This window comes from Agelaius tricolor, unplaced genomic scaffold (assembly GCF_023055355.1).
Source record: "Agelaius tricolor isolate 1412-34295 unplaced genomic scaffold, bAgeTri1.0.p SCAF_34, whole genome shotgun sequence".
Classification (NCBI taxonomy): domain Eukaryota; kingdom Metazoa; phylum Chordata; class Aves; order Passeriformes; family Icteridae; genus Agelaius; species Agelaius tricolor.
In genome coordinates, this window is record NW_027269294.1 from 611,141 (window position 1) to 637,765 (window position 26,625).

Genomic DNA, 26,625 nt, shown 5'->3' on the forward strand with positions numbered 1-26,625 from the left:
TTTAGTTCTCGATGCTGCTCAGGCCCATCAGACTGACACAAAACCCCCTCAGTCATGTCCCCAGCCCCGGTGGAACGGCCGAGCTCGCTGAACTCCAGCCTTGCACTGTCCCACCGTAATTACATTGCAATTGTAGATAGAATTGTGGCAGGTTCTGGGCCACTGGCTCGGAATCCTCCTGAATCCTCAGGGCTGACCACGGCATTTGTCTGTACTTTCCTGTCCCTGGGGCTGATCACTCCGTGCTTCCCAAGGGACGGAGCGCTCGCTCTGCACGGCTCCTTGGAGCTGAGGGTGCCTGCCCACACTGAGAGATGGGTGAGTGAGCGACGACGTAATGTTCAGGTGGGTTCGGCTTATCTAGTTCGGTCGGGCTTATCTAGTTCGGTCGGGCTTATCTAGTTTGGTTGGGCTGAACGCGGTTCCGTCGCGTTCCGTTCAGTTCACCTCAGCTAAGCTCGGATGGATTCGGCAAATCGCGGCCAGAGTCGGCCGTTCGGGTAGGCTCGGCAGTTGTCGGCCGCACTCGGCTGTTGTCGACCACACTCGGCTGTCGTCGGCCACACTCGGCTGTTGTCGGCTCCACTCGGCCACACTCGGCTGTTGCCGGCTCCACTGGGCCACACTCGGCTGTCCCCGGCCCTACCTGACTCTGCTCCGCGCTGCAATGGCGGCCGCTGGCAGGGCCCCGCTCCCCGGCCTGAGCCCCGGGAGGGGACAGAGCACTGGGACAGCCGCCTCAGCCCGGCTCACCCTGTCCCTGCCCGGCCCCGCGTCCCCCGGAGCGCGCCCTGCAGCGCAGAACGCGGCCTTTGGGCCAGGAGCGGGGACAATGCCCTCGGCTCGGCAGCAGCGCCGGGAGGCAGCGGGCGGTGCCCTCAGGTGAGCGGCCGGAGGGGAGGGAGCTGGGCCGGGGGCACCGGGGCCGGGGGCACCCACAGGGGGCCGGGGCTGCTTTGGGCGCTGCTGCGTGGGACCCGCTGCGGGTGGCACGGCTCTGTCCCGGGCCTTGCGGCTCTCTGGGATCGTGTGCCGTGGAATGAAGGTGGGGCTCGTCCCAGCTGCGGGAACAGCGTTTTATTGGGTGAGAAACAGAGTTCACTCTCTAGAATTTTTACACGTTTGTTAAGGGATAAAAGGCAGCGCTGGGGTGCTTGGCTGTTTGCCAGGAGCACCCGGTTCCCTTAAACCGTGTTCTCTAGATTCTGTTCCATTGCAGTGGGGTGTGCATATTCATTAGAGTTTATACATATTCAAAGAGTCCTTTTCAGTTTAGATGTTCTTTTGCTTGGTTGGAACCTTCGTGCCATCTTGTGGATTCAACCAATATACTTTATTTCTTCCTGTGGTGCCATCCTGTCTTATTTTCACTCCCTCGTTATTTGATAACGAGGGTCAGTAAATTTTTCCTTTTTTTTTTCAGTGCTCTGGTTTCTGTTTCTGTTATCTTGTGTTTCAGATAAGATTGTCCCCAGCTGTGGGAAATCACCTCATTATCTGACACCATTTTCTGAGTTCCTTACGTGTAAAAGCATTTGAACATTTCACAGTCTCTATTATAGTCTATTATAGTATTACAGTCTAAAATAGTATCTGTTACAGTGCTGTTTATGAAAGCTGTGCAGTGCATACACGAACTGACAGATGATCCTTGATCCAGAGCAGTAGTTACAGACTGTCCCCTCTCGGGAGTTTTGTGCTCAATAACACCGTGCCAGAGCTCAGACATAAATGGCAAGGGCAAGAACTGCATTTGTTCTGTTCCATTCTGGGCTGGGCCGGGAAGCAGCGGGATGGGTGTCCCTGTGCCCACCCCCCTGGGTCCCAGAGAGAAGCTGCTCCTGTGGCTGCAGCTGAGGGGCACTGGGAAACCTGAACGGTCCTGATGGAAACCGATGCCAAACCGGGTTTGGTTGGGTTTGGGACTTGCCATTTTCCCCTGATCCGTGGGTTTTGCCTTAGGAAACAGGAACTGGGCACCAGGACATTTTGTTAGCCTAGAAGGGAGGAGTTGGTTTGTATTTATTTCCTGAGGCACCTGGATCGATTTGGGTCTCAGTTGGCACCCGAGAGCCTCCTCTGTGTCCTGGGTGGGGTGGTGGCTACCAAAGGGGTAAAAGGTGGAGCAGGAGGGTGGGTGGAGAGGAGAGCAGTGGCTCTGTGGGGATTTGCATCTGGAAAGGGCCCTCAGTTTCCTGGCGGGAGTCCTGGAATCAGAGCTGAGAGTGGCTGAGCAGTGAGGATCGTGCAGCTGCAGCGCCGAGAGTGCAGAGGCTGCAGTGGGCGTTGTCTGCTCGCTCTCCTGATGTCCCATCTCTAATGCTGGGCTGGCACCCAGGCACCTCCCAGGGCTGCACAGCCTCAGGGCAGGGGTGGTTTGTAAATGTTTTAAATGCTGCAGCAGCTCCCTCAGGCTGGAGGAGTGTGAGGATATCCAGCTCTGCCTTCGGGCTTGGAGCACGGCAAGGGTGCAGGGCTCACGGTCAGTCTTGTTTAAACACTTGTAATAGCAAAACATTTTAAAGCAGAGACTGTGAGGCAATAACAAAGGCGAGTGTGTGGCAAGGATAGGTCCGAGGTGTCTTTATTAAAGATCCACACTGCTGGATGTTGTGTCAGAGCCCTCTGGGGACAGAAGGTGTCCCCAGAGCTTCATGAAGCCCTTGTTTCCTGCTGGCAGGGCAGGGGGTGAGCCCAGCCTCGGGGGCTGTGTGGCTCCTCCTGCCTGGAGCAGGGACAGCCCGTGGGGCTGAGCCCCAGAGGTTCAGTTGCTGGAGCAGGTGGGGATCTCTTTGTGCCTGGGAATTGTCGCTGCTGCGTTCCTGTCCCAGCTGCAGGGTTCCCTCAGAGCCCGTGCCCTGCAGCAGCACTGGGAGCTCCTGGGCTGGGCAGGGAGCAGCTCTGGCCTGGGGCTCTCAGTCCCATCAGTGCCCATGGAAAGCCAGCTGGGTTTGTTCTGCTGCCATCAGCCTCTCTGCTGTGCCAGCCTCGGTGCCAGGGCACAGAGCTGTGGGAAGGCTCCATCCCATCTGTGCCAAGCGCTGCCAGCGCTTCCAGCAGCGCTGCTGGGGCACCAAGGGCTGCCTTTGGAGCCTGGCTGGCACAGAGGGTGACACACTCTGCCCTGCAGCACCCAGCTGCATCCCACAGCTGCACAGTTCAGCCAGCAGGGAGCAGAGTCAGCTCTGGGCCCAAACCAGGTTTTGTCCCCCAGAGAGCCCCTGAGCTTCCTGAGGCAGCACACAGATGTGCCCTGGCCTTTGGGGCTCATGGTGAGGGCTGCCAGGGCATTGTGATAAGGCTGAGCTGGAGCTTTCTTAGAAAAGCCATCACCTGTAAGGAGAATCTCTGGCAAACAGGTGGCTGGGCACTGGCTGGGAGCAGGTCCTGGCCTTTTCTCTTCTTTTCTTTAAGCTGTTCTTAAGAGGAGCCCAAAACTGCAAAATGGAAAGGAAGGGGGCTGTGGGGGTGAAAGTTGCTTTGCATTTTTTGAAGTGTTGCTGTGGATTTTGGTGTGTCAAGTGGCACTACCAAAACAGCATTGGAATAACCAAACTTCAGGACTCTGCGCTTAATTCCTTGAATGTGTTTGTGTGGGTGCAGGAAATGCCAAATGCCAAAGCAATTCCATGTCTGTAACTTCAAGTGCAACATCTTTAAAAGCAAGTGCTCAGTGTGGGCTTTCCATGTGGGTGCAAATGGCCCAAGGCCTTTCTTGTGTCCCAAAAGCAAAAAACCTTTCCCTGGGAGGTTTTGGAGGGGATTCTCTTTGGGATTTCTTGTGGTGCAGCATCCCGGGTGTCCCTTCCTTTGTGCCAAGTCCAATGGCAAAGGATGGAATGGCTGCCACGTGGGCTCTGGGATAAAAATGGTTCTGTTCAAATGAGGCAGAGAATGCAAGATGAAAAATGAGCATCCTTTCATTGTCTGAAATAGTCAGGAATAAAAGTGCTGGCAAAGGACACGTTTGTGTTTGAATTGGTGTCACCTCTCCTGGGTAAAACCCCATAGTGAGCCAGCAGAGCAGAGCTAGGAGAGCTGGGATCCTTGGACTTCCACAGTGGACTTAATTTTCTTTTCTCCTCTCTTTCAGGGCAGGAAAAATCATCCAACTCCTGCCACGTTTGCCCGAAGCTTTGGTGTTGGAGCAGCCAAAGGCAAGAGGCTTCAGCAGCAGGGCTCTGCGCTGGAGGGCTCTGGTCCTGCCCACGCTGTGGGGTGAGTCAGAGGGACACAGGGCTCCCCTTTTCCTCTCTGCTGGCATGAGCTGCCATGGCAATGCCATTGCTGCCAGCCCAGCCCCAGCTGTGCCTGCTGGAGAAGGGCAGAGGTGCAGAGGCAGTGCCAGAGTTCCCTGGGGCTGCTGGAGCTGTGGTGCTGGCTGTGCCCTGAGGGCAGCTTGGGCATTGTCTGTGCAGCCCAGGGCTGCTCTGGGCCTTCCTTGGGGAGCTCTCAGTGCATGCCCAGCTCTGCCAGGGCTGGCAGCCGCTGCAGGGCTGGGTGACAGCCTCTGCTGGGGCTGGGGGCAGGCACGGCCCTGGCACAGGGGCAGAGGCAGGGCTGGCAGCATTTGGGAGCCGTGGGAGCAGAGTGAGGGGTGGTGCTGGGCACAGGGGTCAGCCTGTGCTCGTGTCAGCACAGCCCTGCAGGGCCCTGGCATCTGGGAGCAGCTCCAGCTCTCCTGGGGCCCAGGGATGGGCTCTGAGGGACTGGCTTTGCCTGTGCCTTTCCAGGGCAGCAGGAACAAGGGCAATGTGGTGCCAGAGCTGGGGCCCATCAGGCTGTATTTCCCTCTGGGAAAGCAGAACAGACTCTGGGCTGAGCTGAGTTTCCTGCAAGGGCTCAGAATCCAGGGAAAAGGGAGTTCAGGAATTGCATCTGCTGCTGGGAACATTGCCTTAGGCTTGCTCAGTTTGTGTCTGTGAGCAGTGGGCTCTGGGCTGGAGAGGTGCTGTTGGCAGCAAAAGATGGAGTCCATGCTCTGCAGGGATGTGCAGGGAAGGACTGAGTGGGAGGGAAGGGCAGTATTTAGAAATGAGATCAGCATTTCTCCCAGAACTGGGCTGCAGCAGTGATGGGGGTGGTTGGCTTTGCTCTGGGCCTTGTTATTCCTTGTGCAATTTGCAAATTCTGCTGCATGATTTCCTGTCCAGTATCTTTCTAACAAAAACTGACAGAAATTGAGGTTTAGGAGTAGAGCTGAGGTCCATTCACTGCACAATCTTGCCAAGGCTGGAGGACTGGGATGATGGCTGCTCTCAGCAAAGGCCACTTCTCAATGCTGTGTCAGATTTGCCTCAGTGCTGGGCAGGAAAGGTGAGGGTTTGGATCAGGAATTGTGCAAACAAGGCCTGGGTGTGGTTGATTTGTTTTGTTTTTCAGTGAGCCAGGGCTGGCACAGGGAATGGTGCAGGTGCTGCTCTGGCACCAGAGCTGCTGCCCTTTGGAGCCATGTTCAAGGTGTGACCATAGAACACTTTGGGGGCTGTTTTCAGCACTCTGGGTTTCAGAACTGCTGTCCCCAGCCCGTTGCCAGCCCTGGGACATCTGCTCTGCTTCCAGGCTGTCCTTGCTGGAGCAGCCTGGTCCCTGCCGTGCCCAAGCCCTGAGACACAGAGGGAGCCCTGTGCCCAGGGGCCTTTGGCACCTTGTCAGGAAGGTGGCAGCAGCCCCGGGAGCAGGCTGGAGGTGAGAACTGGGTGTTGGGAGCTGAGGAGTGCCCATCTGGGCTGGGGGGAAGGGGCAGGAGTTTCCATGCCCCTGGAGCTTTCCTGCTGGCATGGGGCAGCACAGGGAGCAGCATTCATTGTGCCCCTCCCACGGGCAGTGCTGGCCTGGGTGTCTGTGCTGTGCCACCAGAGCGTGGCACTTGGCTGCTGTCACTGCTGCCACTGCCAGCCCAGCTGGGGGCTGTGCCCTCCTGCCAGCCCCAGCCAGGAGCTCCAGGGGTGCCTCTGGGCCCTGCTGGGAGCGTTTGCTGGGAATGTGCCCCATCCCTGGGAGCGTCCCTTTGTCCCTGGGCTGCCAGCCAGAGCTTTGGGCTGCTCAGGCTCAGGCTGGGATTGCCAAAGGCACCGAGAGGGAGCAGCACAGGGAGGGTGCTCAGAGAGGGGCTGGCAGAGCCCAGCTGGCAGGCTGGGCTGGCTGCTGCAGGTGGGGCTGTGTGCACTGCAGGCAGGGAATGTCCCCTTCCCTCAGCAGCCCTGCAGATCCCAAGGGCTCCCAGAGCAGGATTTTATTCCTTACCTCCCTTTGTGGAGATTGATTCTCCACATTGCCATGAGCAATTCTTGGATTTCTCTAGGAGCAAACCTCCCAGCAGAGCCAGATTGCAGCGGAGGCCAGAGCTGTGTTTGGAGCAGGGAGTGCTGAGAGCTGCGTCTGCCTGTGCTGCCCCAGCCTGAGCACAGGCACAGGGAACAGCCTGGGCAAAGGGATTGGGGCAGTGGCTGATGCCCAGGGAGAAGAACACAAACCCACAGCCCTTCAGCCTGACAGTCCCCTCCACCCAGAGCTCAGCACACATCCTCACAGGGAAGCCCAGCAGCTGAAGGGAAAAAAAACCCACAGAAGAAAAAGGTGATTTATTGTGCTGTAAAGTTCTTTCAAGTTGTTATTAAAGCCCAACCAACATTTGCTCTTGATTTTGGTTGGGTGAATAACGAGCAGTGGGCACAGGTGATGCCATTCATGTGGCTGAAAACCTGGTGTGATCTAGAGGGGATCCAAGAACTGTTTGTGTAGGGCAATGGAATGTGAGGGGATGTCAGGGGCAGTGAGGTGGCATTTTGGAGGGAATTGCTGAGGTCATTGAAGGGAGACCAGCAGACAATTTCCCTGGGAAATCCCAGGCCCCTCGGGCCCACAGCCAGGACTCTCCAGGGCTGAGGGGGCAGCACTGGAGACTCCCTGTGGCCTCCTTCCTTGGCAGCAGCCAGCAGGGAAGGGAGAAGAGGATCCCTGTGGGATGAGACTGCAGAGAGCGAGCAGAGGAGCAGCCTCGGGCTGGAGAAAGGCCAAGGGACCAACACGGTGGCACCAGGGCACCTGTGAGGAACAGAATGGACACTTGGAGGCCACATGGAGGTGAGGAGTGCATGGTTTGGGCAAAATGTCAGTGAATCTCCAGAGAGATAAGGAGGGGATATTTAGGAGGGAAACGCTGAGGTGATGAGTTCACCCAGCCTGGCACAAGGTGTGTTTGCACAGGCTGGGGCCAGAGGTGGGGGTCAACCCAAAGCCAGCCCTGCTCAGCCTCTAAATCCCAGGATAAGATGTACAGGCTGCCCACTGAGGGATTAAAAATACATAAAACTGAAACCAAGAGCATTCATGAGATTCTTGGGAATCCCATTAACTTGTTGGCAGAGCTCTTGACACAGTTTGGAGCTTTGATGACAAGAATGCATTTCTTTATTTGGATTATTCACTGTGTGGGATAGGGGGTTTGTTTGGATTTTAAGGCCCTCATGGTGGCCCTGACACTGCTCAGGAGCTGGTAGAGAAGCAGAGTCAGAGCTCCTGGCAGGCACAGGGTGTTTTCCCCCATAGTGGATTGTGGAGCAATTGTCTGGGACCCGGATTGTCCCTCTGGGTGATGCCACTTGCTGTGGTTTGTATCATTCCATCCATTTAATTCCCAAAACTTCTCAGCCCAGGGGTTGGAGCTGACAGGGCAGGACAAAGATTGTTCTCTGTATGGTGCCCAGATTTGGGGTTCCCTGTCAGCTGTGCCAGTTCTGATGAATTCTACCCATAGCCCCAAATTCCCTGCTCCATTCCTGCTGCAGTAACCTCCCAGTGCCCCATGGAGTGTGGGCATTCCCATGCAGAGCTGCTGCCTTGGACAGCAGCTGTGTCAGGAGCCAGCAGAGCTTCCAAGGAAGCTCAGCAGCACAGGGCCAAGGCCAGGGTTCTATTCCATAGAAGTGGCTGTTGAGAACCCTCAGCCCAATGGTGTCCCTGGGCTCACTGGCCAGAGCTGCCTGGAATGGAGCCCATTTCACCCCCCTTAGCTCCAGGATGGAGAAGATCCAGTGGATGGTTTAGAGCAGGAGAAGGCAGTGGCCAGATGTGCTCCCAGCCTGAGCTGAGGCAGCCCCTGTGCCCAGGGGGGGACATCTCTCCCTGCAGAAGCTCAGCTCCTTTCAGAGCCTCAGCAGGGGCCTCTACAAATTCTTTTCTCTCAGGAAAGGGATGCACAGCTTTGTCTTCAGCACACCTCCAGTGGCACCTACCTGGGAAAGCTTTCCATCACTTCTGCACTTCCAGCTGGATCCCTGAAAAACTCCGAACTCCATCCCACTGATTTTCAGGTACCTCTGAGGGCTGCTGCCTGGGATTGAACATCTGTGGGGGAAGATGGCCTTGGCTTTGATGCTGCTGATGGCCGATGGCCTCAGGCTGGGGAGGAGGGAAGGGATTTGGGGTGGCTGGGCCACAGCTGGCAGCTGTGTGGGAGCTCTGAGCCAGGAGTTGCTGCTGAGCCCCTCTGCAAAGGGCCCGTGCCTCCATTCCCAGCAATGCCAGCTGCTCCTTGGGGTCCTGCTGGGCTGCTGGTGGTCTCTGTCCGGGCTGAAGCATTTCCAGGGGCCTGCTCAGAGCAGCCCCTGGCCCAGGAGCCACAGTGCAGGCACAGCTCCTCCCCTGCAGATGCCAAAGACACGAGGTGCTGCTGCCTTTCAGGAGCTCCTGGCCTCCTCCTGCCCTGCGCTCCCAGCCAGCTGGGACACAGCCAGGGAACACCAAGGAGCATGGCTGGCAGCCAGCAGGAGACACCGAGGCCCCTGGGCCAGAAAAACAGCCCTGGCCTCAGCAGCCAGCATGGTTTGGAGCTGGCAACACTCACCTGCAGGCAACGCCCCCCGGCACTCTCCAGAAGAGCTTTGGCCATGGAGCAAGGTAACCCTCAGGGCTTGTCTTGTTGGCTTCTTCCTGGGGAAACAAAGGGACATTGTGGGAGCACATTTACAGCTGCTGGGGAAATCCTGGCAAGGGCAGAACAATCAGGGCTATGGGGAAGAGTTTGGTGCTGCCATGTTGAGTGCCAGCCAGTTCTGCCCCACAGCCATTGCAGGGGCTGCTGTGCAAAGCAGCAGTAGCAGAAGGGAAGGAGCTGCATTTGCAGAGGAGTTCTCTTAGTGGCAGCAGTCATTGCCATCCCACACAGGGCCTTTGGAACAGCCCTGGGATTGGCTCAGGTGTTTGGAGCAGGGTGCTGAGAAGGCCAAAATTCTGGGTTTGATGCACAGCTGGGCCAGTCACTTCTCACATTTGACTTGATGATTCCCACGGCTCTGGAAATAAAGAACAAATCGTTTGCACTGGTTTTTTAACCCATGGGGTTTTTCCTAGCGTTTCCCTGGGGCCCCAGTCCCACCCCAGGCACAATGGGAGCGGGAGCAGCAACGCCTCGGCCCCAGCGGCCGTCCCAGAGCGGCTGCTCGTGGCTGGGAAGCTGCAGCCCCCAGCAGGGGCTGCGGGCACGGAGCAGGGGCTGCGGGCGCTGGGGCTCGTAGGGGAGCGCGGCGCTCGTGGCGTTACCGGGCCGGGGGGGCTGCGGGGCGGCGCCGTGTCCGCCAGGGGGCGCCCCGCGGGGCGGGCGGCGGCGCTGAGCGAGCGGCGATGCCCATGGGGTCCCGGGGCCGGTACGGGCGGTCTCGGTGTCCTTCCCGCTGCCAGCCGCGATCCAGAGGCTGCTCCGGGGAAGCGTCGTCCTCCTGGCGGCCATGGCAGCGGCACGGCACCGGCTCCCTGCCGCCGCAGCCGGAGCGTGCCTGGAGCCCCGGCGAGACCCAGCCCCGCGCTGGCCGCAACCGGAGCGGCAGCGCCTGTCCCGGAGCGGCTTTTCCCGACCGCAGCGATAGTGGTCCCGATGCCAGCCCCAATGCTACCTCGATTCTCTGGCCTTGGCACCCATACCCTGCCCGCCGAGAAAGAAGCAGCTCGGCCCAGCTTCCACAAGAAATAGCGGCAGGACCAGGATACCAATTCCCAGGCCTAAATCCCCATCCCCGTCCCGCTCCCAGCCGAGCACCGTGGACCCCGCGCAGCACCAGCAGCAGCCCCCGATCCGGATCTCCGCACAGCGCTCCGACCGACGCTCCCGCCGCCTCCCGGGATGAGCATCCCACGCAAAAAACGGGACAGGCGCCGATCCGCCGGGATTTATGGGCGGGCGGGGGGCGGGGGGGAGGCGGGGCCCTGGGGGCGGGGCCGACACAGGTGCGAGGGGCGGGGCCTGCACAGGTGTGCGGGACCCCAGTGCGGCTGCGCGGGGCGGGGCCTTGGGGGATTTAAGGCGCGGGGAGGTCACAGCGGAGCCATTTGCTCCTGGGCGTTGGGTGAGGGAGGTTGCTGCCGGCCGGGGCCCTATATTTCTTTTTCTCTGCGTTTCTTTTCTCCTGCGTTTCTGTTGTGTTGTATTTCTGTGTATTTCTCCTTTCTACCCTCCCTTCCACCCCTCCCCCACCCCCTACACCCTCCCCCCCCCCAAACCCCCCCCCCTCCCTCTCCCCCCTAGCCCTCCCCTCCCTCCCCCCCTACGGCCGCCCTTCTCTCGTTCTCTACCCCACCTACCCTACCCTACTTTCTCATCCTCTGCCTTCCCTCCCCAGCCGGACTCCCCCCTGACCCCGCTCCCAGCTCCCCCTTCCCCCCCACCAGTCGCTCCCCACCCGCCCTCAATCCCGCTCCTTTCTCCAGCCTGCCTTCCCCCCAGCCCCGTCCTCTGCTGTCCTGCACACCCCGATCTCTCCCCACCTTCTTCTCCGTTCCCCTGTTCTTGTTTTCCATTCCCCACTGTCCTCCTTTTCTCGCAGCCGCGGGGCTCGGGGTGCCGGGCAAGAATAAAGCCCTGAGGGCCGGAGCCCGGCGCCCCCGGCCTCGCTGGGGTCCCCACACGGGGCCGGAGCCGCTCTGCGGGTCCCCCCATTGCAGTCCAACACACCGCCCGACACCGCCGGGGCTCCGGCTTTCCCAACATCACACTGGGGGGGTCCTGGGGTGGGGGGCCCGAGTTACAGGGGCCCCCTCATTAGGAGGGGGGTCCCAGGGGGGAGGGGGGGTTTAGGAGGGGCCCCCTCGTTAGGAGGGGGTCCCAGGGGGGAGGGGGGGGGGATAGGAGGGGCCCCCTCATTAGGAGGGGGTCCCAGGGGGGAGGGGGGTTAGGAGGGGCCCCCTCCGGAGGAGGGGGTCCCTGGGGGGGGGGTGGGGGAGGGCCCCCTCCGGAGGAGGGGGTCCAGGGGAGGGGGCGGGGCCTGGGGGTAATACCCCCCAGGCCCCGCCCCCTCCCCTGGACGCCCTCCTCCGGACGGGGTCCCGCCCCGGCCCCCTCCAGGGACCCCCTCCTCCGGACCGGGGCCCGGGGGGAGGATGGGGCGGGCGGGGACAGCACGGCAGGGGACGGTCGTGTGTCTGGCAATTTTTTTTTTTTTACGTGTGTTGACGCTGCAGAGTGACGTGCCCCCCTCTACGTCCCCCCCATCCCCCCCCCCCCCCCCCCTCCCGGGCCCCGGTCCGGAGGAGGGGGTCCCTGGAGGGGGCCGGGGTGGGACCCCGTCCAGAGGAGGGGGTCCGGGGAAGGGGGCGGAGCCTGGAGGGGGATTACGCCCCCCAGACCCCGCCCCCTCCCCTGGACCCCCTCCTCCGGAGGGGGCCCTCCCCCACCCCCCCCCCCAGGGACCCCCTCCTCCGGAGGGGGCCCCTCCTAACCCCCCTCCCCCCCTGGGACCCCCTCCTAATGAGGGGGCCCCTCCTGACCCCCCCCCTCCCCCCTGGGACCCCCTCCTAATGAGGGGGCCCCTCCTAAACCCCCCTCCCCCCTGGGACCCCCTCCTAATGAGGGGGCCCCTGTAACTCGGGCCCCCCCACCCCAGGACCCCCCCAGTGTGATGTTGGGAAAGCCGGAGCCCCGGCGGTGTCGGGCGGTGTGTTGGACTGCAATGGGGGGACCCGCAGAGCGGCTCCGGCCCCGTGTGGGGACCCCAGCGAGGCCGGGGGCGCCGGGCTCCGGCCCTCAGGGCTTTATTCTTGCCCGGCACCCCGCGGCTGCGAGAAAAGAAGGAAACGGGAGGACGGGGAGACAGGAGAGATGAGGGTGGTGAGGACGGGGAGGGAGAGGGGTCGGAGTGACGACGGAAGCGGGACAGGAAGGGAAAGGCCGAGGGGGGACAAGAGGGACGGTGGAAAGAGGAGGAATAGAAGGGAGTAGTGGGGAAGGGACACGACAGGAACGAGTGGGGGGAGTCGGGTTTGGGAGGAGAGGAAAGGAGCGTTTTAGGGCGAGAGGGAAGTGGGAGAAAGAAAGGGAATACGCGGGGAAGGAAGGAGGGCTAGAGAGAGGGACAGAAAGGGAGGCCGAAGCCTCCGCGCCTTACCTGCGGAGCCCGCACACGGAGCTCCCGTCCGCACCGTGCTCTGAGTGAGCAAATGGCGGCCGAGGCGATTTCCGGGGTCTAAAACACCTCGGCCCCGCCCCGCGCAGCCGCTCTGGGGCCCCGCACACCTGAGCCGCGCCCGCCGTGCACACCTGAGCCGGCCCCGCCCCTGGTCCCGCCCTTTGTGCCGCCTGGCCCCGCCCCCGTTCTCTCAGGCCCCGTCCCTTGTGCCGCCCGGTTCCGCCCCTGTCCCCGCCACCTGTTTTCAGGCTCCGCCCCCCGCACCGCGTTCCCCCGCCAGGCGGGGGCGCCGCGCTCGCACCGCGCTCCGTGTCCGCCAGAGGGCGCCCTGCGTGGTGCCGGCCCCACACGGCGGCTCCGCACCGGGGAACGGCCGCGATCCCGCACCCGGCAGCGCCCCGTGCCCGCGGCCATCCCGGGCCCCAAACCGGTCCCGGGCCCGCTGCCGCTTCCATCCGCCCGACGGGGGAGAGGCGGCACCGCCCGGCACACCCCAGCGGCGCTCTGCCCGCCACCCCCGGCCTCGGTGGCGGTGGCACCGTCGCATCGCCCCGTGCCCGCGCTCCGTGGCCCCGCCCCTCGCACCTGTGCCGGCCCCGCCCCCCTGTCCCCCCCGGTCCCGGGGCTATCGCTCGGGAGCCTCGCTCGGCGCTGTGCGAGCCCCGCCCGACGGCTGCTCCCGCCGGGGACCGCTCGGAGCCCGGGCCGCTGCGGCGGGGCCGTGACCGCGTCCCGGGCTGCGGGGGCCGAGCGCTGCCTGGCTCTGCCGGGGGGCCCCGGGCGGTGCCGCCTCTCCCCCGTCGCCATCGGGACTGGCATCGCTATGGGGCGGGAGGGGCCTGGCTCTCCTGAGCCCGCAGAGCCCCGTCCCGGTGTCACCTTCCGTGTCCCGGCGCCGCGGGCGGGAGTGGCGGGCAGGGAGCGGCAACCGTCGGCCCCGCCTTCCCGTCCCGCTCCGTCGGGCCCGGGCTCGCCGAGCCCCGGCCGGGACCCGCCCAGGCCCGGGGACACCGCGGCTCCCGCCCCGCCTCCTGCCCCCGGCACCTCCCCGCCCGCCCGGCAACGGCCCCGGGGCCTCCGGCACCCGAGACCGCGGCGGGGGCTGGGCCCGAGCCCCCGAACGCCGGCCCCACGGGCTCCGCAACGCCGCGCTCCCGGCTCCTCACCCCCCGCCCATCGGCACCGGGGAGAGGCCCCACGAGTGTCCCGGCTCCGGGAAGAGCCTCGGCCGGAGCTCGGCCTCCGCTGCCGAGCGCCACGAGGGAGCGCCTGAGCGCTTCTCTCAGCCCCGAAGCCGCCCCCGTCAGGCCGGGGCCGGGCCCGGACAGCGCCGGGCCGGGGCTCCGCCTTCCGAGCACTCGCACGCAGCATTTGGGCTCTGGCCCCGGGCCCCAAAATGCAGGACTCGGCCTCTGTGCTCCAGGCCTGGGCGAGCCTCGTTCTGCACCCCCGAAGCACAGGGCTCAAGTCCCGGCTTCACAGCCCTCGGCCTGCCCACCTGCGACTGGGTCCAAGTGCCAGCAGCGGAGCACTTTGTCCCTGAGCCCTCCTCACCTTCACCACCAAAAAAAAAAAAAAACAACAAAAAAAACAAAACCAAAAAAAAAAAAAACCAAAAACAAAAACAACCAAAAAAAAAAAAACAAGCAAACAACCCACAGGACTCCCGATTCTGAGACCAGAAAAATGCCCAATTTATTAGTCTCAGTTCACAGGGTGGTGGAATTGACTGCGGCCATCCCCACAGATGGTCACAGGGAATGGACCTCTCACACATTTGATTCTCCTGGGAGAACTGCTGCAGGCTAGCAAAAAACCCACCCGTGGCATTAGAAGGTAGGAAGCCTGCCCTGAAAGGATGCCATCAAATGCAGCCTGTCTGCAATACCGCGTTATCCCAGCACTGCGATATCCCATTATCCCCAGCCGGGTTTGTTGCGCCGCCTCCGGCTCACGGAGCGATGCCGCTCGTGGCTCCGGGCGCTGCCGCGGCGCGGGGAACAGCCCCGGATCCGCTCGGCCCGGGGGAAGCGAAGGGGTGCCCGGTGCCCGGGCCGGAGCGGGCAGCAGCGGGTGACGATCCGGGCGCTCCTGCCCGGCTCCTGAGCTCAGGCTGAGGCAGCTCCCAGCTGCCGCCGCCGGGAAGGAGCAGCTCGCCAAGGATGGCCGCGCTCCCGGGCCATGGCAGCTGCCCCGCCTCGCTCAGGGACAGCGGCAGCTTGGGCAGAGGAAGCGGAGCCCCAGCGGCCGGGGCTCGGCAGCAGCCGGCACCGAGCCCCTTGCACTGAGCGGGAGCAGAGGGACAGGCCCGAGCCCGGGACTCGCATCCCGCCCGGGCACTCGGGGACGCGGGCTCTCTGCTCGGGCTCCGCCAGGAGGAGGAGGCGCATGGCAGTGCCCGGGAGGAGCCGGCACTGCCGGCCGACAGGGCTGCTCCTGAGGGGAGAACTCGCTCTGTGCTCCTTGCGCGGGATCAAGGCATGGCCAGAAGCTTTCATATTCATTTGACAGACTCTCGCACACCGACCGCTACCAACGTGCACTGTGCAAAGCAGCCACCATGGCTGCAGGCTCCAAAACAAAGAGAAACAGCGCTGTTCTCCTTTCCTTCTTTACGCAATCACACCTAGCTAAGATTCATAACACCTGATGCCATTTTCTTTTTAAAACTCTGGCCAATACCGTGCCACTGACTAGGTCTCAAAAGCGGAAAGATGACAGCCATCAATTAAAGCTGATGCCAGATCTTTGCCTATTTAGCTTTCCATGACAGAAATCCCTGGATGGATCCACGTGCTCCTCTGCTCCTAGCAGCTGAGCTTTTGTCTCACTCCAATCTCCTTAGGATGCCCTAAATCCAACCTGTTCTGCTTCTCAGAGCAAAGCCTGCTGCCATCTCTGCTCGTGACCTTTGCATGGCACACATTGTTAGCACACTGCTAATGGCAAAACAAATTGCCTCTCCTTCTTTCTGCAGTGAACAGTTCAGCTTCTGGGGAGCTGCAGCTGTGACACTCAGGAGCAGCTCTCAACATGATCTCAACGTGGAGCTGCTCTTTTCCAAGTCTGCCCCTGTAGAAAATCCACGTTGTTGGAAAATGTCACCAAAGCGGGAATTGCTGCTGAAGCTCTCTTAGCGCACAAGGGAAGAGCCATTCCTGGGGCTAAAAGTGCCTCATTCCCACTTTTCACTGCTCTTGGATCAACCTATGTGTTCATTTCCATCTTCCTGAGAAGCCTTGATCTTTTGTAGTGGAATCAAAGCAAAGCAGAGCTGAGCAAAACCCCACCTGTTGCTATGATCCTTCCCACTGCTTTTATTTCTGTTGTTCCAGCTGGATTTATTTCATTATGAAAAGGCAAATTCAAGAGTCTTTTTATCTCCACGGTTTACGTTGTCTTTTGCTGGCTTGGACTTTTGCTTTCTGCCCTCTGCCGGTCTGGGCGCGTTCACCTTTCAGGATTCCCATCCTCTGCCCTGCCCGGGCTGCCTCTGGCTCAGCTCCCTTGGCAGCCGCTGCTTTCCCCGGAGCTCTCGGCCTTTAGCTCGCGTCCCTTTCCATGGGCCACGCCTCCCAGCTGCTCCAGCCCGGGCATTCCCGCCTGGGAACGAGCAGGGATTCCCTGCCCTGGCCCAGGGAAGCCTCCAGCCCTGCAGGCATTGCCGAGGCTCAGGGGCCGCTCCAAACCCTTGGTGTCCCAGAGCTCCCGGATCAGTGCCAGGGCAGAGCTGGGAGCCTGTCCTAAGGAGCGGGACTGACGCACGCGGTGCCTGCAAAGTCCCCCATGGATATTGGATCCAGCTGGCAGGAGCAGGTGCGGCCAAGGCAGCCCATTCCATTTCCTGCCCACCCAGAGATCTCCAACACTTCAGCCTGCTAAGGCTGGCACACAAATCCCTGCCCTGGGGCACGGCAGCGACTGCAGCGCACCCAGGAGAAGGCAAACGCAACGATCGGGGCTCAGTTCTGAGGCTGGGATCGAGGTTCATTCTCAGCCATTTCAAACAAGGATTGCACCCCACTGCTCAGTTCTTTCTGCAGCTGGGACTCCAGGAAGAGGAGAAAGGAGGCACTTTACTGGAGCCCCTTTCCTGCCAACCACTGAGGGTCATTCAGGTGCTGAGAGAAAGCACAGCCAGGGAGAGCTGCCCCTGCTCTGCTGGGATTGCACCCTGCACTCACGGGGGACAGGTGGCTCTGTGAAAGCGGTCTCAGCATTTTTGTGCCTCATAGCTCCCACTGAAATGATTTTCAGCAGAACTGAGACTGCTGAGCGTCACTGAGCAGCACAGGAGACATTCAGCAATGCCCATGAGCTGGCAGAGATGATTGCTGGCGCTGATGGCCTGAGCCCTGGGCTGAGAGTTCCAGTGGCAGCAGCAGTGACAGCCACCCCGGCATTGCCCAGAAACAGGAGAAACCGGCCCTGCCCTGTGTGGGGAGAATGTCTGCTGTGCATCTCCCAGTTACAGCCCCAGCGCTCCCTGGGCTCCTGCAGACATTAATTCCTTCTGCCTTCCTCACAAGGCATCTCCACTCGTTCCATCGTCTGCCTGCTGGGCACTGCTCCCCTCCTTATTGCACAGGGGAGAGCGAGGAACTCTGCAATTGCCCCGCACTGAGCTCCTCTCACATCATCTCCCACTCCTTTCATGGCCTCACCAGCCAGGAGAAACATTCAAGGGGGAACAAAGTGTGCTGTGCTCTAGGCAAGGTCAGAAAGGGGCCTGAAGAGACAGATTTTGGATTAACTCTGGCTGGAGAAAACCAAAGGCAATCAGGATTGCCTCAAAAAGAAAACAAGAAAGGAGGGGATTATTAAAGCCATTTATAGAGTCACATTAAGGTCTGTTCCTCAAGGTTTTGGCTCTTGGCACTTCTGTAAGCAGCACGACAGACTGTGGGCAACTGTGACAGACTGCACAGAGGAGGGGGTTTTCTATAAATAATATAAATAATATGAAAATAGATATATCATTTTTATATTGTATATTTCTTATATTTATTTATAATAAATATTTATAGATATCAGTATATATAATATATATTTGTATATTTGTATTTCTATTTTTATGTTATTTATATTATTTATAAAAAACCCCAGCCTATAACCAAATCAAATCAAAAAAACCCCAATTTATTTTAACTGTATTTAAATATTTTTATATTTACAATCTATATTTATATATCTTTAGATATATATATATATAAAATAGACCATCATTTATATATATTATGGTGTGTTACAATAATATACTATATATTATAGTTTTTTATATTTATCTGTTTTCTATATTTATGTTTACCACTATCATTTTATATTTATTTTTATATTTGTATTTATTTCTACTTTAATCTATATATTAGACCATATCAATTCATTAACCCAACACATCAGAACCACACAAATACCGCACCTTCGTCAGCACCGCTACGCAGCCCACGCTCATCCCATCGCAGCATATCCAAACAAAACCTATTTCTAGGACTAACAGAACAAAGACCCCACAACATTTAACCCTAAGGAAAACTCAAACCAACCTAACTGTAAAGAAACTTTAAATCCCACTATAACTAGCCCAAAAGCTCCGTACATTCTCATCATAAACTTCCTCCTAAACCAATGGCTCAAAACCCCAAAAAACTCAGATACACATGGAAAATGACAGAACTGCTAGTAAAAACAAACACCAATTAAAAAAATCAAACCAACTCACTAAACTCAAAACCCTACAACTGACCCTAAACATTACTAAAAAAAGCCCCCAAAGCTCTACATTTATGCTAACCCACAAATAATAACCAATAATCTTTAAAATTATTTTAAAATTTAAAAAAAGCATGAAAATAAAAAAATCTATACTATTAAAATACTAAAAAAATATCACTACCCAAATTTAAAAACATATTGCCTATAAAACCCCACCATATAAATGCCCCTGTCTCAAAAAATAAAACTAAAAAAAAAAAAATCAAACCAGAAAGAAATCGGAACTTAGGAACACTAATACCAGAACGTTCAAGAAGTTCCACCATATCCCTGATCATACACCAACTACAAACAACATGAAACGATACAAACAATTCTTAAAAACCGCCTTAAAACCACTACATTAAAAACCCTTTCAACAATTCAACAATTCAAAACTGCATTGAACAAAAGCCATCTAATAAATTAACACCCAAAACTCCAGCAGCCCAACTGGCCCTACCAAATCTCTCTGTTGATACATGCAGTAAACAACAAAACCAAAATCCCAGGAATACCTATCAGAAGTCTAGGAAAGAAACCTCTTGAAATTAATCCTACCTCAAATACAAACCAACCCGTCCAGAAAGTTAGCTTCACTCAAAAAACTATTTACACAGAGTTAATAAGACCAAGAAATAAAACAACACACCATATAACGAACCACCAACGAATACAACAGTGAAGGAAAAAAAACCACTTTTTAAATTTTATTTTTTATTTTTTAAACTAACTTCTTTTATTAGCCAGAACAAAAGGTTTTGCCAGGACTGTAACATCTTCTCCTTCTTCTCCTTCTGAAATGTCCCTTCTCCCTCCCAAATTCCTTACAACTTCTGAGTTTAAATCCAAGCGGCGCTCTGCAAAATCCGTGCACTTGTGAGTCCGATGCTCCTGTCAGATTCTCTGTCTCACTCCACATCTTCTTACACTTTCAGTCTGAACGCTGTCCTGCCCTGATGAGTTTGACAGAAGCATTGGCACATGTTAAGAGAGCATTTCCCTCCCTGCCTCCCTCCCTCCCCAGAGCTGGTTTCCTTAGCGCATTTCAATCGATCCCAGGCCGGAATGATGCGCGCTCACCTCAAGGCTCACAGCAAGCACGCAGCAGCTCAGGCTGACTTGGCTCCAGGGCTCTGTGCTTGGATAGCTGAGAGAACTTCCGATGAGCCTCTGTTCCAAGACATTGGAATGCAATTTCCCTGTGCATTTGGGGGCAGCTTTGGGTCCCTCTGGGGGACGGCACCCAGCGTGACCCCCGCCCCTCGCCCGCCCCCCACCTGCTCCTGCACCGCCGTGGGGCTCCCTCTCCTGGGCACCTTGGGGTGCCCCCAACGGCATCAGAGCCCCGAGCCCTCACCCCGCCTTTCCCTGACCCCCAAAGAAGGCTCCGAACGAATCCGACTGCCCTGGACAGCAGCGCAGCGCTTCCCCCAAGCCCTTCCCACACGTGCATAGCCCCAGCAAGGGATTCTGCTGCAACAAGAAAGGGGGGGCAGCCCCCAGAAGGCTTGAGGTTCCTGCCCAGCCTCGCTGTCACGGGCCAGGGGCAGCGAGAGAGGGAGCGGCACAGACGGCGGGGACGGCCCGGCACGGAGCGGGGGCCGCTCTCAGCGCGATGCCGGCAAAGCCGCAGCTCCGGCGCTGTCGGCCGCGCTGCTTGAGCGGCACGGGGGGATCCGCCGAGAGCCTCCGGCCCCGCGCGGGGACTCCCGCAAGGGCCCAGGGGCGCCGGGCTCCGGCCCTCGGGGCTTTATTCTCCGGCAGCCCGAGCCCCGCGGCTGCGGGGCAAAGAAGGAAAGGGGGCACGGGAAGAGAGGAGCGAGAGCAGGGCACGACAAAGGGCGGCGAGGGAGCTCGGGCTGTGCAGGAAAGCGGCACGGGAAGGGAAAGCCCGGGACGAGGGTACACGGAGGCTGGGCAGAGGAAGGAGAGAGGGGGAACAGAAGGGAGTAGCGGGCTAGGGACAGGACAGGAAGGAGCCGGCTTTGTGGGAGGAGAGGGAATGGGGGAAAGGGAGCGAGAGAAGGCGAATACGGGGAGAAGGAAGGAGGGCTAGAGAGAGGGACAGGCGGGGAAGCCTCCCAGAGCCCCGGCTGCACCCCGAGCCCGGCCCGGCGCCTCGTCCTGCCCGGGATGCTGCGGCGCTCGGCGGAGCTCGGCTCGCTCCGGAGACGCTCGGCTCCAGTCGGCTCTTGGCGCCTCAACTCGGCTCTTGGCGCCTGCATTCGCCTCTTCGGCCGAGCTCGCCTCGCTTCGGCCCAACTCCCAGCCGCTCTGTGCCTTCGGCGCGCCTCGGCTCCGCTCGCCTCGGCTCGGCTCCCTGAGGGCGGGCGGGCAAGCGCCGCCGCCTCCCGTTCAGCTCGCCCGGCTCGGGGCTCTCCCGCTGCCGCGTCCCGCGGGCGGCCCGGCCACGGCGCGGACACGACCGGGAGCGCGGGCTCGGGCAGGAGCTCATTAGGCTGGGAGCGCACTGGCGCTAAGCAGCGCGCACGAGAGCAGCAGGCTCGCTTCGCCTGAGCTCGGCTCGCTTCGCTTCAGGCAGCCTCGGAAGCCTCGCCTCGGTTCGCTCGAGGCCGTCAGGGTCGGCCGCTCTCGCCTTGCTTCGGCCGAGCTCGTGCGATTCCCCCGAAGGCGGCGGCGTTCGGTTGTGTTTTTAGAAATAGCCTCCTCTATCGATTGGATCTCTCTACAGTTAGATTTATATTTCTAGAATACTTCTATTAATCCAAACAAAAACCCCATCTCTAACCAAATAAATACACGAAAACACCTTCTTTTAAACGGTATTGAAATATTTTTATACTTTGTGTAATTATACTCACATTTATATTTATCGTTTCTTTTGATGCAATCTATTAATAATTATCTATAATATCTATAAAATTCTAGACATCTATTTAATATTATGTATTGCATCTACTGCTGCAACTGATTTTTTCTTCTAGTTTTAAACTTTCTGTATGTATTTATATTTCTAGACTTAGATTTCTACCTTTATATTGTTTGTATTTATAATTTTTATCATCAAAACCTTGCCTATTGACAAGTAAAAAAACCCGCTTTTTTTAACGACTTAAAAATATTTTTATATTTATAATTTTCATATTTCTATTTATAATTTGCTCTCTAGTACGTGATAACATACCTGTTCCTGCACCGCAGTGGGGCTCCCTCTCCTGGGCACCTCGGGGTGCCCCCAGTGGCATCAGAGCCCCGAGTCTGCACCCCCCCCTTTTCCTCTAGTTAGAAACTACACTGGAACTTTTTTCTGGAAACAAAGACATGACCTAAATCCTCTCCCCATGTCCCAGACAGAGAGATGTTCAGTTCTTAGTTGACTGGGCAGCAGTTTCTTCAATAGAATGATAAACAATATGGAAATGTTTTAGCTACAAGCAAATAGGCAAATCTGAACAAGGTCCTGGTGGCCAGCCACTGCAGTTCTTCTGAAGCAATTTTTTAAACAATCAAATACTGATACCACAAAAATAAAGCAAAAAGCTGACTACTGGCTAAGGAAGAAGGAAAAATTAACTTTTGACAACAACAACAACATTCCAAGGACACAGGCTTTTTTCCAATCTCATACCTTATTATTACCTCTCTTGGGAATTCTCATCGTGGATCCCAAAAGGAATAAATCCCTCAGAGTGTCCTAAAGCACAAAGTAGCACGCTGGAGCTCCTCACACTCCCAGGAGGGCAGCACAGCGTGCACCGAGTCTGCAACAAATTCTGCTCAGTGAGGGTCTGCAAACAAAGTTTCCAGTGATGAACTGAACTCATTTTCAAGGGACGCTTTCTAAGCACAGAAGCACAACAAAGAACAAGCAGAAACAATCCTTACAAACACCTGCGAGTTTTATTTAGCATGGATGCGACTGATTGCCACCCTATGGCTTCTCCCTTGGGTTTGTCTGTAGGTTCAGGAGGATGATGATGTACACTCTGCCTTCCCTGAACCCCCACAGCAGCCGAGCGCTGCCCAGCGCGTTCAGACCATCGGGAACTGGGTCACGCACACCCGGATGGGCCGGAGCTGCTCTGCTGGAGATTGGGGAGACGAGAGCAGAGAGGCGCTGGCCCAGGCGTGGTCCCAGTTCTGTTGCTGTGTGCCGAGAAGGAGTTTGCTCCCAACAGCTGCAGCCACCCTCAGCTCGCTCCCGTGGTGAGTATCAATGGCACACAGAGGCAGCCTGAGGAAATAATGGGCTGGGCTCTAAGGGCTGGGACAGGCTCTGATTTTTTGTTTTGTATTTGCACGATGATCGGTACAACAGGGCTCTGATGGATGACTCGGCAGCACGCAATTAAAAACTCCTCCGTAGGATTACATGGACTTGTAGGAAAAGACAAAAGCCCATCACCCTTCTGAAATCTCCTTTGAATCCCAAGCACGTGGATTGTCACCGTACTGCAGCTTCCAGGTTTTCAAAGCAGCTTACTTCTGAAGGCCAGGAAACATTTATTCCTACAGAAACAATGGGCAGCACCCGGGCTAATCTAAGCACTCCTGTTGGATAGGGGATCTGCCAGTGTGCCAGTCCAGCTTAAAGGGGCTTTACGCCAGTCTAACGTCCCCACTAAATTCTTCCCCTATCTCCCGACCCCGAAATCTTATTTTTCCCTAAAGCTTCGCATCATTAGCAAATTCAAAGTAACATGTTTTTTTTTTACAACATTCAAAAATGTCATGCTGGACTGAACTAGAGAGTAATTTTCAAATATAAGCTTAGCAAAGTCTGAATTGACTTGTCCAGAGAGAAAACCTACAAGTGAACACCTACACCTGCCTCAAGAGACCTAACAAGCCCCTGGCAGCCACCGGCATCAAAGCGCAGTGGATGTTTCTAATCCAGGGGAAGGAGAACAATGTCACCTTTTGTTCTCTCCAGTTTGTTTCCTCTGCAGTCACATTTGCTCCTTATGATTTTTACAGTCTCTGTATCTTCTCGGGCAGCGCTGAGTCTGACGACCGGGATACGAGAGTCCTTCCCTGCCCTACGGAGAGAACCAGGAAAAAAAGTTAAAAAAAGAACAGGGCAGTTTGAAGTTAATACTTCCGACGAGAAGCAGCACCCGACAAACAGAGCAACGGTGAACAAAGCGTGACACCTCCCTGGGGACAGAAGACTGACAAACTCTCCGGGATTTACAATTCCAGTAACCAAGCCCTTCAGCACAGCAGCCAAGTGTCCCATTAGGTGGTGCTGCACCAAGGAATGATCCCAGAGGTTCCAAAGAGTGAAATGCACGTTATTGTCCAAAGACGTCAAGCACGTTATTGTCCAAAGACGTCAAATCTTGCAAAATAACAAAACTACAATAGATCTAAACTACAGGGCAAGAGTACAAGTGTTAGCTTGTGGAGCTGGAACCATCCAGGTGAGCAACTGCTAACTGGATCCTCAACAGACTTTGAGGAACCCTTCAGGATACAGAAGGGTTTTCCCCAGAAATTGCACAGGCCGAGTTTTGATAGAAGTGCACTTGCCAGATGCTCAGAAACGTCACCCATCCTCCTCCGGGTGTCCTGAGAGAGCTGCGAATGGCTCTCACCTGGTTTGAGCTGGTTCTGTAAGGGCTCAGGGTGAATTTCACCAGATGCAACCAAACTGGGCAACACCCAGTGGGACAGAAGGAACCCAAAGCTTGTTTTACCCAAAGCTTGGGTAAGCAGAGCTCCAGCAAATACTGAGGAAACGATCAGAACAGGGTAACAAATAATAAACGTACCTTTTTTTTTTTAACTTGCCTTTTTTTTTTTTTTTTCAGATGAGCAAAACAATTAAGGAGAAGATGAAAACCTCACCATGACTGAACATTTCATCACCTGTAAGCTGACCATCCTTAGCATAGAGGACTCCAAATTTAAAATTCACCGATCCCTGGAAAATAAAACCAAATATTATTTGGTGAACAGTCAAACAGAAGACATAAAAATTTGTTTCCTCTAATCTTTGCCTACATCCTACACGTTAGAACATACATTTTATACCATCTCCTACTACACAATAATTTACCTTTAAACTTTGATAGTATAGCATAAAATCATTAACTTAGATGGGTGATCAATTATTATTAAGTTGGTGCTTCAAGTTATTTTTGCTGTCAGGTTCCAAAAAACATGACTTCTTTTTACTGTAACGAGCAATTGATTTAGAAGTCATCAAAAGCCCATCCAAATACAAAGCCGTATTCACCGGACGGGTCTGTGAGCAAGAAGTAGTCAGGCTTGTACTCACCTCTTGCCCTTCAAGAACCAATAAATCCTGTCAACAAAAACAGCATCTTTAGCCCCCTCCTATTAAAGATTCTACAAGGATGATGGTTTTATTGGTGTTTAGAAGTTTGGATTTGAAATGGCAAGATCAATGGATAAAGAGACAGTTTAAGTAGTATTAGATTCTTATTCTTATTCTTATTAGCTACTGGAAGAAACAAACCAGTAGGATCTATACTTAATTACTTCTATTTCCAGGAAATCATAAAGAAAAAGAACCAAACCAAAAAAAGTCACTTCCTACCTTTTGTATCTCAGGATGAAAAATGTCTCTTGGGCTCTTCTCCAGTTTCTCCAGACTCCTGGCACTGAAATGCAAATGAACGAGTGCTTTATAGGAGGGCAAGTGCACATTCCAACCCCGAACCCCCAACCGATGGCAGTTACAGCGCTTACAAAATGAATCCTTCCCAGAGCCTCTGGGAAATGGAACGGTTTGTGCAACTGCCATTTCTTCCCCAAAATACTGACTCCCAACACTTCCTAAACTGAGTTTGCATTTTAAAAACAGAAATTAGGGAGACTCAGGGTGGAGATCAGGTTGAAATTGATTTCCTTCTAAAGCACAGGGGCTCTGTTCCATCACCCTTCACTTTGGCTCCACACGGAATCACAGGGAGCATTTTAGGAGGGCTCAAGAACCAATTCTATTTCTCTCTTTTTCTAGTTCTCTCTCTTCCTAAATAATTCAAGGCAAGTCAAATGAAAAAGGACAAGTTCAGCAGCAAATTCACACTTTTTCCCTTTGACTGCTCAAGAACAGGCTTTAAAACCACTTCTTGCTGCCTTCAACGATTAAGACTTGCAAAACAGTTTCGCAAGTTTGATAGGTTTATCATAAAAACCACAGAACGCAAGCTCTGAATGACAGGAAAAGGTACACAGGCAAATATCTCAGCTGATGGTGGCTTATTTGCAAACACAGACCTTAACGGAGATTGCACGGAGAATGTTTCAGTGGGACTCGAAGGGAAAAATATTTTCTGAGTACCCTGTAAACAAGAAAAGCTAGGATATATTACAGGACATACCCACGTGTTCTGCATATTCAAATAGGATTATCAATAAAAACATTTAAGAAGGAAGAAAACCAAGGTAATTTTACTCAGCTATATTTACTGCCGATTTAGAGGGAAAAAAAAAAAAAAAAAAAAAAGTGAACCAGAAACGCCTACAGTAGAACTTTAAAACAATTGCTTGGATAAAAGCAGCTCATGGAACGTGAAGTAGAAAAAAAGCGAAACCAGTATCAGACCTGCCTATTTTCTTACCATTGCACAAGAAAATCCGACAAGCGGTAGAAAGTCACTGCCTAAAACCGATCCTAGGATGTAACCGAGAACAATGGAGGCATTTGCTAATCTAAACGGAAACCTTTTCCGGACCCTAGTGTCAAATCACACGTTTTGTCTCTCAGCAGCTCGAGGCTGGAGAGCATTTCCCCTGGTGTCGGGAGGGCAGGGGCACAAGGGGCTGAGTTTGCCGATCGCACCTGTGCCATCAGAAGGATCCTGCCCGGCGCTCCTTGCGCTCGCCATTCTCCGGGCCATCGCTGTGTTTTACTGCTCAGCGATGCCGCTCCATCCGTTTGCGTGGAAGGAAGAGCCACGAGCACTGAGGCACTCAGCAGCCGTGTCATGCCAGCGATGTCGAGCGCTCTCTGCTCGCAAGGCTGAGCCCGCCGCGGAGCCGCCTCCGCAGCCGCTCGTCCGCCCCCGCCCGCAGCAGCGGCAGCGGCCCGAGGGAGACGGCTGCAGCTCGGCGGCTCCCGCGCCTCCGCCAGCCCGAGGGCAGCCGCCGCACAGTGACCGCGGCAGCGCCCGGCGCCGCTCGCCCGGGGCGGCTCCTGCAGCTCCCGGCCCGCGGCAGCAAAGCACCGCCCGGCGCTCCGCCATCGGCGGGCGGCAGCGCGCCCCGCCCGAGCTCAGCCCCCGCCACCGGGACCGCTGAGCGAGGCCGAGGCGCCGGGCGGACGCCCCTTCCGCGCCGCTCGGCTCCGTGCGGGCGGCCGGACGGAGGCTTCGCCCCTCCAGCGTCGCTGCCGCGGCTCCGTCCCGCGTGGGACAGGCGCCGGGAGCTCCCCGCGCCCAGCCCGCTCCCCCGGCACGCGGCCGCCTCGGCCCGCCAGCCACTCCTACGGCGCGTCGGCTGTTGCGTCAGACGCCGCGCTTTACGGCCGCAGGGCCTGCCG

General features: G+C 56.5%; 1 protein-coding gene and 3 long non-coding RNA genes across 8 annotated transcripts in view; 1 reads left to right on the forward strand and 3 right to left on the reverse strand.

Annotated features, from left to right (window-relative positions):
- The window catches only part of LOC139602522 (uncharacterized), a 140,409-nt gene that overhangs the window by 109,324 nt on the left and 4,460 nt on the right, over positions 1 to 26,625 (forward strand). The gene's annotated exons all lie outside the window — the stretch shown is intronic.
- Positions 6,570 to 8,353, reverse strand: LOC139602587 (uncharacterized). Its single transcript, XR_011683326.1, has 2 exons — positions 8,238 to 8,353; positions 6,570 to 7,667 (listed from the first exon to the last, which is right to left on the reverse strand). It is a non-coding gene; the product is annotated as an uncharacterized lncRNA (long non-coding RNA).
- Positions 18,832 to 19,345, reverse strand: LOC139602523 (uncharacterized). Its single transcript, XR_011683282.1, has 2 exons — positions 19,233 to 19,345; positions 18,832 to 19,105 (listed from the first exon to the last, which is right to left on the reverse strand). It is a non-coding gene; the product is annotated as an uncharacterized lncRNA (long non-coding RNA).
- On the reverse strand, positions 21,578 to 26,593 carry LOC139602515 (GTPase-activating Rap/Ran-GAP domain-like protein 3). 5 transcript variants are annotated; one of them, XM_071452431.1, is made up of 7 exons: positions 25,927 to 26,530; positions 25,362 to 25,426; positions 24,679 to 24,742; positions 24,397 to 24,423; positions 23,964 to 24,039; positions 23,031 to 23,152; positions 21,578 to 21,901 (listed from the first exon to the last, which is right to left on the reverse strand). In XM_071452431.1, exons 1-6 carry the CDS (start codon positions 26,071 to 26,073, stop codon positions 23,085 to 23,087), a joined length of 447 nt encoding a protein of 148 aa, XP_071308532.1. In that variant the 5' UTR covers positions 26,074 to 26,530; the 3' UTR covers positions 21,578 to 21,901; positions 23,031 to 23,084. The 5 variants fall into 5 exon arrangements, 4 of the variants coding, with proteins under 4 accessions (XP_071308532.1, XP_071308531.1, XP_071308530.1 ...); XM_071452430.1 differs by lacking the exon at positions 21,578 to 21,901 and adding an exon at positions 21,995 to 22,347 and having other exon boundaries at positions 25,927 to 26,593; XM_071452429.1 differs by lacking the exon at positions 21,578 to 21,901 and adding an exon at positions 21,995 to 22,490 and having other exon boundaries at positions 25,927 to 26,590.

Excerpts from the sequence above, each read along its gene's own strand:
- LOC139602515 (XM_071452431.1), bottom strand. The coding sequence starts at position 26,073 with ATGACACGGCTGCTGAGTGCCTCAGTGCTCGTGGCTCTTCCTTCCACG. Across the intron at positions 24,743-25,361 it reads TCCGTGCAATCTCCGTTAAG|TGCCAGGAGTCTGGAGAAAC; the intron begins GTCTGTGTTTGC and ends TTTGCATTTCAG. Across the intron at positions 23,153-23,963 it reads TGATGAAATGTTCAGTCATG|GGCAGGGAAGGACTCTCGTA; the intron begins GTGAGGTTTTCA and ends TTCTCTCCGTAG.